This window comes from Oncorhynchus tshawytscha, linkage group LG28 (assembly GCF_018296145.1).
Source record: "Oncorhynchus tshawytscha isolate Ot180627B linkage group LG28, Otsh_v2.0, whole genome shotgun sequence".
Lineage (NCBI taxonomy): Eukaryota > Metazoa > Chordata > Actinopteri > Salmoniformes > Salmonidae > Oncorhynchus > Oncorhynchus tshawytscha.
Window position 1 is genome coordinate 37,861,899 of NC_056456.1, and position 14,594 is coordinate 37,876,492.

The 14,594-nt window shown below is 40.2% G+C and overlaps 1 protein-coding gene across 1 annotated transcript in view; it reads right to left on the minus strand.

Moving 5' to 3' along the window:
• The window catches only part of LOC112246802 (E3 ubiquitin-protein ligase rnf213-alpha-like), a 60,459-nt gene that overhangs the window by 39,711 nt on the left and 6,154 nt on the right, over positions 1–14,594 (minus strand). Inside the window, exons 4-20 of the mRNA XM_042308171.1 lie at positions 13,198–14,406; positions 12,916–13,106; positions 11,456–11,620; positions 11,025–11,242; positions 8,621–8,913; positions 6,410–6,672; positions 6,117–6,317; positions 5,738–5,930; positions 5,468–5,523; positions 5,134–5,290; positions 4,417–4,551; positions 4,170–4,268; positions 3,595–3,717; positions 3,261–3,444; positions 2,920–3,093; positions 2,632–2,784; positions 202–824 (exon numbers count right to left, since the gene is read on the minus strand). Coding sequence (XP_042164105.1) covers positions 202–824; positions 2,632–2,784; positions 2,920–3,093; positions 3,261–3,444; positions 3,595–3,717; positions 4,170–4,268; positions 4,417–4,551; positions 5,134–5,290; positions 5,468–5,523; positions 5,738–5,930; positions 6,117–6,317; positions 6,410–6,672; positions 8,621–8,913; positions 11,025–11,242; positions 11,456–11,620; positions 12,916–13,106; positions 13,198–14,406 — 4,437 coding nt within the window. The remainder of the gene's footprint in view (positions 1–201; positions 825–2,631; positions 2,785–2,919; positions 3,094–3,260; positions 3,445–3,594; positions 3,718–4,169; positions 4,269–4,416; positions 4,552–5,133; positions 5,291–5,467; positions 5,524–5,737; positions 5,931–6,116; positions 6,318–6,409; positions 6,673–8,620; positions 8,914–11,024; positions 11,243–11,455; positions 11,621–12,915; positions 13,107–13,197; positions 14,407–14,594) is intronic.

Consider the following 14,594-nt stretch of genomic DNA (forward strand, 5'->3'; position numbering starts at 1 on the left):
ACCATTTTTGGGTTCCAGGTAGAACCCTCTGTGGAAAGGGTTCTACATTAAACCCAAAAGGGTTCTGTAAAGGGTTATCATATGGGAAAAGCCGAATAACCCTTTAAGGTTCTAGATAGCTATTTTTTTTCTAAGAGTGTAGAAATGCTTAATATATTGAACCAAGATCACTTTTGTGAAGTGATCATTTTTCCAACTCACCATATCTAGCAGTGTCTGTAGTACATTGAAGTCCCCTTGAGGACAGATAGTCTCTCTGACATCCATAATGACCTTGGCCGATTCCAATGCTAGATGAAGGTCATGGTATTGTTGGATTTGCTGGACCCTGCTCTTGATCCATCTTCCATCATCAGCTGAGTTGATCCTGCACATTATCTTCAGATCTTTTTCCATGTCTTTGTACTTGTCTTTGTAGGCTTCAAAGATACTATCCACCTCCTCCAATGATATCGTACCAGATCTTAAACTCTCATAGATGCCCCTGTAATTATCGTTGCAACTCTGGAATATTTCGCTGTGGATCAGATCGAGAGTGTACACTTCTGTCTCCCTCTCAGGCTTTGGTTCTGTCTCATCTGTGTCAAGTTGGTTTTGTGAAAGCTCTTTGGCTTGTTTCTCCCAACACATAGTGAAAATGTAGCTGTCCCTGATAGCACGTAGGCTAGATGCCATCTGCCTGGTGTCATCACACAGGTTGAAGTATGTGACCACCCCAGTTACATTAGAGGAGTCATGGTCAAGTCTGTGAACTTCCATGAAATCATCCAGCGTCATCTGATCTATGTTCTCTTGGTTTTTGCTCTGCAGCTCTCTCACATCGACTGTGGATTTAATATGGCATTTATTGAGAACCTTAACCATGAGTGTTATGTCAAGTCATAGGGCTACAATTTCCTCAAGCAAAAGAAATGCACGCAATGAACAAAATAACTATAACAATCCAAAATTAATGGTGAGTTGTGCATTCTATAACTGAATCACACAGTTTTCTTAAACTGTGGTTAAATATAATCGTCTCCTTCTCAGGGAAATAATTTGCACATATCGGTCACTGGCGTAGCACACAGCCCCCACAAGGCAGGGGGGGCCACGAGCTTTGGGGGGCCCCGGAGGTTGCCCAGATAGCATATGAACACGTCATAAGTCATGACATTAAAAAAATATATATATTACAAGAAATAAGCTTTTAAAATTGCATAATTTTCTCAACCTCATGGCAAAATGTGTAGATTGGCAGGAAATTAGCTCAGGGATTCTTGAAAGTCGAGGTCGAGGTCAATCCTTATTTTTATTGTTGAAAAAAAAATGCTTTGTTGCATTATTTGAGCTTTACATCTTGGGGAAATTATGTAAGGGAAAATATTTATTTGGGGGAATATTCAAAATATTTTCAATATTATTTATTACATTTCCATGTCAGCTCTATGCCTGGAAATGCCCTGATCCGAAGCAAAGGATCCCAATTTCAAACTCTCTAAAAACAGTGTTTGAAATCAAATAAAAACAGCTGCAGGGGGGCCCAGAGTGAAAAAGTTTGGGAACCCCTGGTGTAGAGAATCATTATACCATCTAAACCGCTTTGAGATATCTTCTCCATAACCAAAAATATTATATTTTCATCTGTTTGAAGCTGGTGTAGAAAACCAGAAGTAAAACACGCAAAAACTAAAGTTAAGAACGGGAAGCATAGAAATAGCGTACATAGAACAGATCTACCGCTTCTTAAAAAGTCACTGCATGGTCAATGCGACATCTGTGTTGGCCGTGCAGCATTTACGGTTATGTCCTCTGTATAAAGTCAGGGCATGCAATTTGGCCTCTGCGTGCCTCCGGAGGCTTTTTTTTTTTTTTACTGTGAATGAAAAAGAAAAATTTAACATTTGTCAACTCCATGAAACATTAACTCAGTCAGATTTTGGTCTAACTTCAACTCGGTGCTGAAAGATCTGATAGAATGGTTTTTCCATATTTTACAAATGATTTGTATTGAACTTTTCTTTTTAGAGGCAAGAATATGTCGATTTAGAGCATCTGTTGTCAACTCCCCTAAAGATTTCTTTGTCAATATTCTGAAAAATAAACCATTGTAATCACTGTTCTGCAACATATGCTGAAACAATTGAAGTATTTGCTGTGCTAGACGTAAAGGGAAATGTTTGCTTTATGTTCTAAATTAAAAAACATGACAAAATGCTAACAAAACGAGCCCTGGAGCATTATATAGTGCTATAAAACAAAACCAAAATAAGTTTGGAGATTTGTATTGAATTTTTTTTACATCTAATGTTAGAATTAAACAATCAAGGCCTTTAAACACTTGCTGGACAATAATTATAAAAATGTAATGCCTGACAATAGTTGACATAAATCCAGTTTAGCTGCATTTTATGAAATAAATATACAGTATATAAATAGGTTGTTCCTTTACATGGTGTATTAGTTGATACTTTGGCCTATCAAATATATATTTCAAATGTTGTTCATATTAATTAAGACAAATATTTGTGGAAAGAAAGTTTTTCAAGAATTTTTCAAGAATGTTTTGCGTGAGGAAAATGTTGCAAATACTTAAACAAATATTATAAGCTCTTAATAAGAAATATATAGGGTTGAAAACATTGAACTCACTTTTGAGATGTTCCTGGAGTTTGTGGCAAAATATGAGAAGGCCTTCAACCATCTTCTTGTCATTGACGATAGCCTCCACTTCCTCCTCTCTCCATCTCAGTAATCGTTTCATGGCGTCCCCGTCCTGACAACGACCGTCATCACACAGGTCATCTGTTTTTGAAAAAATACTGACGTCAACACACATCCTACAGTTTGAGATGTTCTTTTTCCATCTGGAGTGAAACAATATTAACTATATATATATATATATTTGTTTTATTGTTGACTATTTCCCAGAACAATCACCTATCTTCAGCAACTGAGTGAATTCTGTTTTTCTTTCAAGGATTTGATTGAGAGTCTGGATCTGGATTTTCCCATTGATGAATTTCTTTGCGACAGAACAGAACGCAGAGCTTGCCACTCCCATCCGCTCTTTAGCTTCATCTGTCAACCGGTTAATCAACGCTCCATTTGCACCTGAAAGTAGACAAAAGTGTCAATTGTGGGTAGAAAGAAAATGGGGGGGGAAATATGATCTTACACAAACACAAGGCTCTGGATGCAAAGGCTCTGAATGCAATAAAGGTATGTGTTTTTTAATTTTTTGTATATGTTGCAATGCAATGCATGTATACTATATGCACCTTGTACTTGGAATATGCTTATGGCCATAGGCCAGCTGAGAAGGTGCTTCATAACCAACTCCTCGCCCTCGACGTACTGTCCATCGCCATTTTTGGGCCAGGACTTCAGGACTATCACAGACATCAGCTTCTCAAACTTGCTGAAGTCATGTTTCTTCAACAGCTCACGAAGATTAGATTTGTCCTGATAATGAAAAGTGGTAAGACACAATCCAACATCGAAACCATTCCAACTTTTTAAAATAGGATGAAGCATTTACTGTCATACATACGCACTTCAAATACATTTTATCATTCGAGGTACATACAGTATCATAAAAAAATGTCATCTTGCCTGGCAAATGGCAGTGACTGCCTCCAAGGCACATTTCTCCAGAGAGTTACACAAATAGGGACTTGTCTTGCCCACTTCCTCGATCTTGTCACAGTAGATTTGAATCTGATGCATGGGCTTCTCCTGAAGGACACACACGATCAACAGTTTTTAGTTTCACAGTAGTACAAATGGCTATTTTTTTTTTGTTAGATGGGCAATCCGGAAATCAAAAACTGCAAAGCGGTCAACCCGCCACGTGTTTTGATAAACAGCTGAGGGTATGGGGCTAGAGAAATGTAACCACTTTAAATTTCATAGACAGAGCTATGAATGCAAGGGCCATCAATGAGATCAAAATGATAGTTTTAACTATGTTGTGAATCTATACAATTATTTACAATGACCTTGTTTACAAACAAGCTTTTTGTTTCTGATGGGGAATGACAGTTCAACTAAGCATATGATTAGACATTGATTCTTTTAAAAGTAAAAAAAAAATATATGTACCAATTCCAGATTGCCCCGTTAAATGTATTATATGTTTACAGTGAATTTAAATATATTTTACAATTGATTTAAAGCATAATAAATACCTTTTTTAGTTTTCCTTCAAAATCATTCAAGAAAGTACTTCTCCATAGTTCAGTGAATTCTTCATTCCCAAAAGTGACTGGGATCAACCTTTTCCAGACCTAGAGAAAATAATCTCTGTGAATGTGAAACAATCACTGTACACATCAAAATGCTATGCTAATGTACAATTATTTTGACTGATTCTTCTGATAAGGATTTAAAACTGCACAGTTATCATTGCTTTGACTTTAAGTCTAACATTCCTACCTTCATTTCAGGCTCAATCTTTGAGGTAAAATGGGACCCATGGTTAACCGATTTGCTTGGGAATGCTTTTCGCCGCCAGTCCCTCATTGTTCGAAGTGTCTCCTCCAGAACTTCGTTTTCCTTACTTTTCACAGACTGGGAACCAAGCCATTGATCACATTGAGATATTATTATTAATAATATTATACTATAATGATCATATTATAATTATGAAGAATAACACTCATTTTTTTTTATCAGATTCCTCATTTAAAATGAGTTTGCTTTCAAATCACTTTTACCAAGAATTGTGCTCAAATAAAGCAATACAAAAATATTAGAAAATGAACATGTTGAGAAGTACCGAAATATCTCCCATTATGGCATTTGACTTAGTCTGTCAGAACTATTACGTTGCATGGAATTGAACAGCAAAAGACATTCACAACCGCCATGTGTAAATATTGCATCACCCATCTCATATGTATATACTGTGTTCTGTACTATGTCACTGTATCTTAGTCCAATGCTGCTCTGATATATGCATATATATTCTTAATCCATTCCTTACTTAGATTTACGTGTATTTTCGGGTATACGTTGTGAAACTGTTAGATATTACTGCACCGCCGGGAGCTATAAGCACAAGCATTTAGCTACACCCGCAATAACATCTGCTAAACACGTGTATGTGACCAATACAAAATACAAAATACTTTCCCTTCACATATGGCGTACCTGTGGATGAGAGCTTCCGGCAGTTTCTGCAATCAGACTGACCAGATGCAGGCAGTCCAGTGGAAGCTCACAGCGGTCTGAATCAGCAGTATCTTTACAGATTGTCCCCAGAACACTCACAGCTGTTTTCAAGCAACATTCTCCATATCTGTTATCACTGATAACAACAACAACAAATAACTTGAGGGTCAAGGAACACTACAGGATGTTCTGTAACTGCATGAAGCTCAAATTATTTATAATACAATATTTTAAAGGAATGTCACTTTTAATTGTTGGATATTTTCTCTAGATATAACATAGTAAAAATATCATGTATACATATTTATCATACCTGAAGTGTTGTCCAGTAATTTCAATAAGATATGACAAAATCGCTTTCACTGGTTGCTAGATAAATGACATATCGTTGTTTAGTACAGTATATCGCCACTAAATCCTGGACATTGTACTACCTTGATATGATTACATGCTGCAATTCTCAATCAAAGCAGACTATGAACTCACAAAGTTATGGACTGCATCCAGAATTCAATCTCAGTCCATAACATCATAATTTTGCCTCACTGTTGCAAGAAATAACTTTTCAACCAAGGACACATACCCCATAGGTGTAGTAAGACGTTACAGACTTGAGACTGAACTGGAGTTGCTGAAGAGTGTCCAAGACACCCACATGGATGGCTGATATAAAGCTCATCAAGTTTTCCAACTGTAGCAGACACATCCAGGAGCGCACAAGTAGATGATCCACCTCCACCAGGTGTTTGTGTTCTGTCATGACCTTCATCAGGCCCCTGGATTCACAGTCAAGAGTCTCATTAAGATATTAAACATGACCAATAAAATATTCTACAGTGGGAAGGAAATGGTTTTCTGATACAAGTTTGAAATGCAGCTTATCAAAAAACTGTTGTAGTTTTAAGTTCCATTTAAACTCCAGCTTTGGAACCAATCTCAGTCGACATTTCACAGATTCATACCTTGTGTCTCTGTAGGAGTCTTTTGTTCGGATCTCTTTAAGCCCTGCCCAGGTGGCAAACGGTGGATCCATGGTGGGTGGAACGGGCTCAAAGGGCTTGCTGTCCCCTCGAAGCAGATGCAGGAGAGGGATGACCAAGATCCAGCTCACAACACTCCCCTCTCTTGCAACGTTGCATAGCGACTTAACTTCCTCTGCAACACTATGTGTATACAAATAACCACATATTAGCTTGACATTCATAATAACCTCCGGATTTCAAGGTTAACTGACTAAAAGACAATGAACATATACCTAATATGCTTGGGTAGGCCTTGGGTGAAGTCTGTCCAGTAAGCAAGGAAATCGTCTCTTGGCTTTTTTGGCAGGCATAGCAGCTGACAAAGATGAGAGAGTTGACTTCCGTTGTCCTCTTTTAATCGGTACTTGTTGTACACAATCAGGATAATAATTCCTGCTTTCAGTGGGTCTGAGAGAAAAACCTCATGCTTTTCTCTGCCCTTTTGGGACTGAGGATCTAGGTTCTCCTCCATGAAGTCTTTCATGAGTTTTCTCACCTGAGGGAATAAGTGGAAATAGAAATCCCTCAACATATTACTTCGCAGTTGAAACATAATTACTTTCTATGGCCTCACATTTAAAAAAAAAAAAAGACAGACTTACATTTTACAACGGGGAAACTATTTTGTGTTTGTGTGTGCGTACGCATGTTTCATTTAGTTGACTGTACACACGAATATGACAACTATAGATTTAAAGTCCTGGGCGGTTTCATTAATTCAATTACATGTATATCTACAATGCCTATAGAAAGTCTACTAGTCCCACCCACCCCCCCCGATTCAAATTGACTTAATTATTTCAGTTAACGATCTACACAAAACACTTTGTAATTTCAAACTGGAAGAAAAATTCTTACATCTTTTAAAGAATTAATGAAAATAAAACACTAATATACCTTGATTAGATAAGTATTCTTCCCCCCCAAGTCAACACGTTAGAAACACCTTATTAGCTAAGTCTCACACCTGTATTGCTTTGTCAAGGTGTTGGGGATCGTGGCTAGCCAGCAATTTTCAAGTCAATTGCATTACATTTTCAAGCAGATTTACATTTTATTTATATTTTATTTTACCTTTATTTAACTAGGCAAGTCAGTTAAGAACAAATTCTTATTTTTCAATGACAGCCTAGGAACAGGGGGTTAAACTGCTTGTTCAGGGGCAGAACGACAGATTTGTACCTTGTCAGCTAGGGGATTTGAACTTGCAACCTTCCGGTTACTAGTCCAACGCTCTATGCTCTACACTGAACAAAAATGTGAAGTGTTGGTCCCATTTTTCATGAGCTGAAATAAATTATCCCGGAAATATTCCATATGCTCAAAAATCTTGTTTATCAACCCCCCCAAAAAATGGCACAAATTTGGTTACATCTCTGTTAGTGAGCATTTCTCCTTTGCCAAGATTATCCATCCACCTGACAGGTGTGGCATATCAAGAAGCTGATTAAACAGCATGACCATTACACAGGTGCACCTTGTGCTGGGGACAATAAAAGGCCACTATAAAATGTGCAGTTGTGTCACAACACAATGTCACAGAACAACGCCACAGATGTCTTAAGTTTTAAGAGCATGCAATTGGCATGCTGACTCCAGGAATGTCCACCAGAGTGGAGTTCATGTTGATGTTGCACAAATAAAGAATTTCTGCACAAACTGCCAGAAACGGTCTCAGCGAAGCTCATCTGCATACTCTTTGTCCTCACCAGGGTCTTGACGTAACTGCAGTTTGGTGTCATAACCGACTTCAGTGGACAAATGCTGCCCTTCAATGGCCACGCTGGAGAAGTGTGCTCTTCCCGATTTCAACAGTTTGCTGTTGTGAACAGAGTGGCGGTGGGGTTATGTTAAGGGCAGGCATAAGCAACGGGCAACGAACACAATTGCATTTTATCGATGGCCATTTCGATGCAGAGATACCGCCATCGCCTCATGTTTCAGCATGATAATGCACGGCCCCATGTCGCAAGGATCTACCAATTTCTGGAAGCTGAAAATGTCCCCGTTCTTCCATGGCCTGCGTACTCACCAGACATGTCACTCTTTGAGCATTTTTCCGATGCTCTGGATCGACATGTACAACAGCGTGCTCCAGTTCCCGCCAATATCCAGCAACTTTGCACATACATTGAAGGGGAGTGGGACAACATTCCACAGGCCACAATCAACAGCCTGATCAACTCTATGCGAAGGAGATGTCACGCTGCACGAGGCAAATAGGGCTCACACCAGATAGTGTAGTTAAATGAATATGTAAAATGTTATTTTCACTTTGACATTATCAAGTATTTTGTGTAGATCAATAAAAAAAAATACAATTCAATCTATTTCAATCCCACTTTGTAACGCAACAAAATGTGAAAAAAGTTCAGGGAGTATAGACTTTCTATAAGCACTATACATGCAATGCAGCATTCTATCGATGTCCAATTTAAATATACCTGTTCTTCTCCAAACGATAATTGCCATGGTGTCTTTCCACCGTCATAGACACAGGGATAGCTGTATGTGGTGAAGAATTGCTGAAGCTGGGAAAAGAAACTCCTCACATTCACTTCAGTCCAGGTTCTCAGAAGATCAAATATGCCTTCCAACATCACCTTTCCAGCCAGCTGTCTTCCCTTTACTAAGTTGCTATTGATGTTATCCCACCACTGAAACAAGTTTGTAACACGTGACAAAACGTCTTGTTTTGGTTCTGGATATATGACATCGTCATACTGGTGCCATTCCCCTTAAGAGAAAGAATATCACAGTTTTGTTAAAATATACACCAACTTATTTTATTTGGACACTAGCTAAAAAGTTGAATTTGGCTCTATATTCCAGCATTTTGGATATGAGGCCAAATGTTTTATATATGAGGCGACAGTACAGAATGTCACCTTTATTTATTTACCAGTACCAGTCAAAAGATTGGACACACCTACTAATTCAAGGGTTTTTCTTTATTATTATATATATTTATTTTTACTATTTTCTACATTGTAGAATAATAGTGAAGACATCAAAACTATGAAATAACACATATCGAATCATGTAGTAACCAAAAAAGTTAACAAAATCAAAATATATTTTAGATTCTTCAAAATAGCTACACTTTGCCTTGATGACAGCTTTGCATTCTCTCAACCAGCTTCATGAGGAATACTTTTCCAACAGTCTTGAAGGAGTTCCCACATATGCTGAGCACATGTTGGCTGCTTTTCCTTCACTCTGCTGTTGAACTCACCCCAAACCATCTCAATTGGATTGAGGTTGGGTGATTGTGGAGGCCAGGTCATTTGATGCAGCACTCCATCACTCTCCTTCTTGGTCAAATAGCCTTTACACAGCCTGGAGGTGTGTTGGGTCATTGTCCTGTTGAAAAACAAATAATAGTCCCACTAAGCACAAACCAGATGGGATGGTGTATCGCTGCAGAATGCTGTGGTAGCCATGCTGGTTAAAAGTGTGCCTTGAATTCTAAATAAATCACAGTGTCACCAGCAAAGCACTCCACTCCACACTTCCTACCCATGCTTCACGGTGGGAACCACACGTGTTGGAAACTCATCAGACCAAAGGACAGATTTCCACCGATCTAATGTCCATTGCTCGTGTTTCTTGGCCCAAGAAAGTATCTTCCTATTGGTGTCCTCTAGTAGTGGTTTCATTGTAGCAAATCGACCATAAAGGCCTGATTCAAGCAGCCTCCTCTGAACAGTTGATGTTGAGGTGTGTCTGTTACTTGAACTCTGTGAAGCATTTATTTGGGCTGCAATCTGAGGTGCAGTTCCTGTGGCAGGCCTCATGAGAGCGACTGCACATGAATTCTCCGGATTGACTGACATTCATGTCATTAAAAAAATGATGGACAGTCGTTTCTCTTTGATCCCGAGTGGCGAGGCGTTCTAAGGCACTGCATCTCAGTGCTAGAGTTGTCACTAACGACCCTGGTTCGATTCCAGGCTGTATCACAACCGGCCGAGATTGGGAGTCCCATAGGGCGGCGTACAATTGGCCCAGCGTCGTCCGGGTTAGGCCGTCATTGTAAATAAGAATTTGTTCTTAACTGACTTGCCTAGTTAAATAAAGGTTAAATTAAAAAACTATTGAGCTGTTCTTGCCATAATATGGACTTGGTATTTTACCAAATAGGACTATCTTCTGTGTACCAACCCTACCTTTTCTCAACAGATTTGCTCAAACGCATTGAGGAAAGAAATTCCACAAATGAACTTTTAAACAAGGCAAAACTGTTAATTGAAATGCATTCCAGGTGACTATCTCATGAAGCTGGTTGAGAGAATGCCAAGAGTGTGCAAAGCTGTCATCAAGGCAAAGGGTGGCTACTTTGAACACTTTTTTGGTTACTACATGATCCGATATGTGTTATTTCATAGTTTTGATGTCTTCACTATTATTCTACAATGTAGAAAATAGTCAAGAAAAACCCTGTAGAAAATAACAGATTTTGCAATTTTCTAACAAATTTCATGCAATTCTACTCATTTTGCCACTAAATCAATTCGACCATGATAGATGGACGCTAAACTAACTTAGCAAGACATTTGTTTTTGCTGACATTGGCTAATTGACTGACTATCAGTGACGGCCATAAGAGAAAAACTGCTGATACACAACCACATTTCAAAATTGCACCTTGTGTATTCTACTATTTTCACTTGCAACAGTAAATTGAGACCCCGACTGAATTCCCCCCCAAATAAGTTTAGGATATGTATCCAAGGGACTTCAAAAGGGGCCGCAGGCCAGCAGTTGCCCACCCCTGGTCTAACCTTATCTCAACAAAATGTGTTGGAATTGCAAGTGCAGTATTTGGAATTAGACACTCAACTGTACCTTCATGTGTCAAAAGATCTTGATTGATGGACAGGCACCTGTTGACAATATACCTGGAGTTTGTCTGGTAGATGTGCTCATATGTACCGTGATCATAGTGCTTCCCATTCCACTTACTATAAACAAAATATTTATAGGGTATGGAGCGAATTTCAATCTTACTCCTGTCGGGAATCACCATTCGTCCTGCCACAAGGACGCTATCTTTCCCCAAAACTCTGTGTAAACAACAGAAAATATGTGACTAAATATCATGTTGATATAAGTTGAATGAAGATAATGTACAACTGGTCTAAACATCCATCTTGAAATTGTTATCAGTTAAAAAGATTATAATTTTGATCAATGACAGTGAGGTATTTCAGTAATGTATCCAGGGTATACTAATATCCTTCTACACACAATTACATTATTTGAATTAAAGACCATACCGGGTGACAAACATTTCTGGGCCATCTATGTCCCAAGATCCAAAAAGACTTCCAGATCTTAAGAATATCCGGTCAGTTGAGTTCAGTTTGAAGTCTTTGGAAATGACAGCATGGAAATAGACGGTGAGGTCATCACTCCTAGGGACATGTTGTGTTCTTGGTGGACTTTTTGGAAGAAAAGTAACAAGAGAAAACGTTTAATTTCATTTCCAAAATCTAATTGATCATGATAACATTCAACATTAAATTATTTCAATTTACATGATCAACTTTTTCTGCTGTTAAATGTTATGATATTCTGGCACCCAAAACATACTGGGTCCAAGATAGTTACACTAGTGTTAGATGGTTGTTCCCTCCCAACACTGGGTCCAAGATAGTTACACTAGTGTTAGATGGTTGTTCACTCCCAACACTGGGTCCAAGATAGTTACACTAGTGTTAGATGGTTGTTCCCTCCCAACACTGGGTCCAAGATAGTTACACTAGTGTTAGATGGTTGTTCCCTCCCAACACTGGGTCCAAGATAGTTACACTAGTGTTAGATGGTTGTTCCCTCCCAACACTGGGTCCAAGATAGTTACACTAGTGTTAGATGGTTGTTCCCTCCCAACACTGGGTCCAAGATAGTTACACTAGTGTTAGATGGTTGTTCACTCCCAACACTGGGTCCAAGATAGTTACACTAGTGTTAGATGGTTGTTCCCTCTCAACACTGGGTCCAAGATAGTTACACTAGTCTTAGATGGTTGTTCCCTCCCAACCCTGGGTCCAAGATAGTTACACTAGTCTTAGATGGTTGTTCCCTCCCAACACTGGGTCCAAGATAGTTACACTAGTCTTAGATGGTTGTTCCCTCCCAACACTGGGTCCAAGATAGTTACACTAGTCTTAGATGGTTGTTCCCTCCCAACACTGGGTCCAAGATAGTTACACTAGTCTTAGATGGTTGTTCCCTCCCAACACTGGGTCCAAGACAGTTACACTCGTCTTAGATGGTTGTTCCCTCCCAACACTGGGTCCAAGACAGTTACACTAGTCTTAGATGGTTGTTCCCTCCCAACACTGGGTCCAAGATAGTTACACTAGTCTTAGATGGTTGTTCCCTCCCAACACTGGGTCCAAGATAGTTACACTAGTCTTAGATGGTTGTTCCCTCCCAACACTGGGTCCAAGATAGTTACACTAGTCTTAGATGGTTGTTCCCTCCCAACACTGGGTCCAAGATAGTTACACTAGTCTTAGATGGTTGTTCCCTCCCAACACTGGGTCCAGGAAAGTTGCACTTGTCCTTCCCAATGTTGCATAACCCATGGCCAAAGAAGACATAAAATGACAAAATTCTTCAAATGCAAACATGTTACAATTGGCACTGGGACTACTGGTTGGTGAAGATTAAAATGTAACAGGAAACATACACTTAAACATAAGAAGGAACTGATTCACTATACTGAACTTACAGCTGAGGTGGCAGTGGCTGATGTTGGAAGCAGTCTTCATTACGTTGGTTCAGAGGCAGATCTTTCCCTGCAACTGTGGCGTCAATAGTAGATGACTTGGATGCATCTCCACCACCCATATAACTCAGCTTCTCTGGTTCCTTGTTTGGCTTGGAAGTCGCTTGCCTTGATTCTTGAGGCTTGTCACCAGCCTAATTATTAAGTTCAAGAATGTTACAGTACAACAAAAACACAGTTCATTCCACATGCTGAATAATAACAGAATATAAATATATGTATTACCTCTGCCTTGTGGGATCCAAAAACAAAGTTCTGTGAGTTTGCTTCATTTTTCCTGCTCTGGTCTCTGTAGTTACTGTCGCCAACCCCTTGCCTCCTGGACAGATCTCCCGTCTCCTGAGAGGTCCCCACCAGAACGTCTTTATATGACAACTGCCCTACTGATTGACTTGGACCTGAGGCAGGTTCTGTTCTGTTCTGATCTTTTCTCTTAGATGTCTTCTCAGGCACCTCCTGTGTTACTGAGGGAGCTGGACTAGTAGATTGTTTTTGACTAGTGTTTGGCTCATCTGTTGGGTCAGAACCCCTCTGATCACCAAGGGATACTTGGGATTGGTCAACACACTTCTTTGAGTTTGCTTCATTTGTTATATTCTCGTCGGTCTGGTTACTAGAGGTCTTCAGTTCATTCAGAACTCTAACCTCTGTGTTGCCTTCACCATCAAGGCTTTTTGATGGCTCCGTTGACCCGTGTGACGTCCCCTTCAGGTCTTCCTCATCCAAGAGTTTACTGGCTGGTTGAGTTGGGTCTGAGGCACGTCCTCCTGTGTTCTGATCAGCTGTCTCGGGTGTGGATGAGGCCTGTGTGACTGATGTAGGACTAGGTTGGTTTGGCTCATTCACTGGTGCGTCTACGTTTGCCTTCGATGGACCCTTGGCCTGGTCTTCTGGCAGTGTCTGGTGTGGGGATGGGTTTGGAGAGGCTATAGGTATGGTTGGAGGGCCAGTAGGTGTGGCGGTGATGACAGGAGGGCCAGTAGGTGTGGCAATGTTGACAGGAGGGCCAGTAGGTGTGGTGGTGTTGACAGGAGGGCCAGTAGGTGTGGTGGTGTTGACAGGAGGGCCAGCAGGTGTGGTGGTGTTGACAGGAGGGCCAGTAGGTGTGGCAGTGTTGACAGGAGGGCCAGTAGGTGTGGCGGTGTTGACAGGAGGGCCAGTAGGTGTGGCAGTGTTGACAGGAGGGCCAGCAGGTGTGGCGGTGTTGACAGGAGGGCCAGTAGGTGTGGTGGTGTTGACAGGAGGACCAGTAGGTGTGGCAGTGTTGACAGGAGGGCCAGTACGTGTGGCAGTGTTAACAGGAGGGCCAGTAGGTGTAGTGGTGTTGACAGGAGGGTCATCCACCACTGAAGTAGAGCTCTCACTGACAGACAACTCATCTTTCTCTTGACGTGTGTCAGTGCTCAGCTCAATAGCGCTGGAAGAGCCTCCACTCTATGAACAATGTATACAAAAATGAGGCCTTTTAACACATAAATCATTAAGGATCAGCATTTCTGATTCATAAGCCCTGCCCATTAAAGCGTTCCCATTCCATGCTAATTTCACTGGGTTCCCTTGACTTAAAACCCACGTCTGGTCACATCCTAACGTCACAAATTGAAAGTGTGACTGGTTCTGTT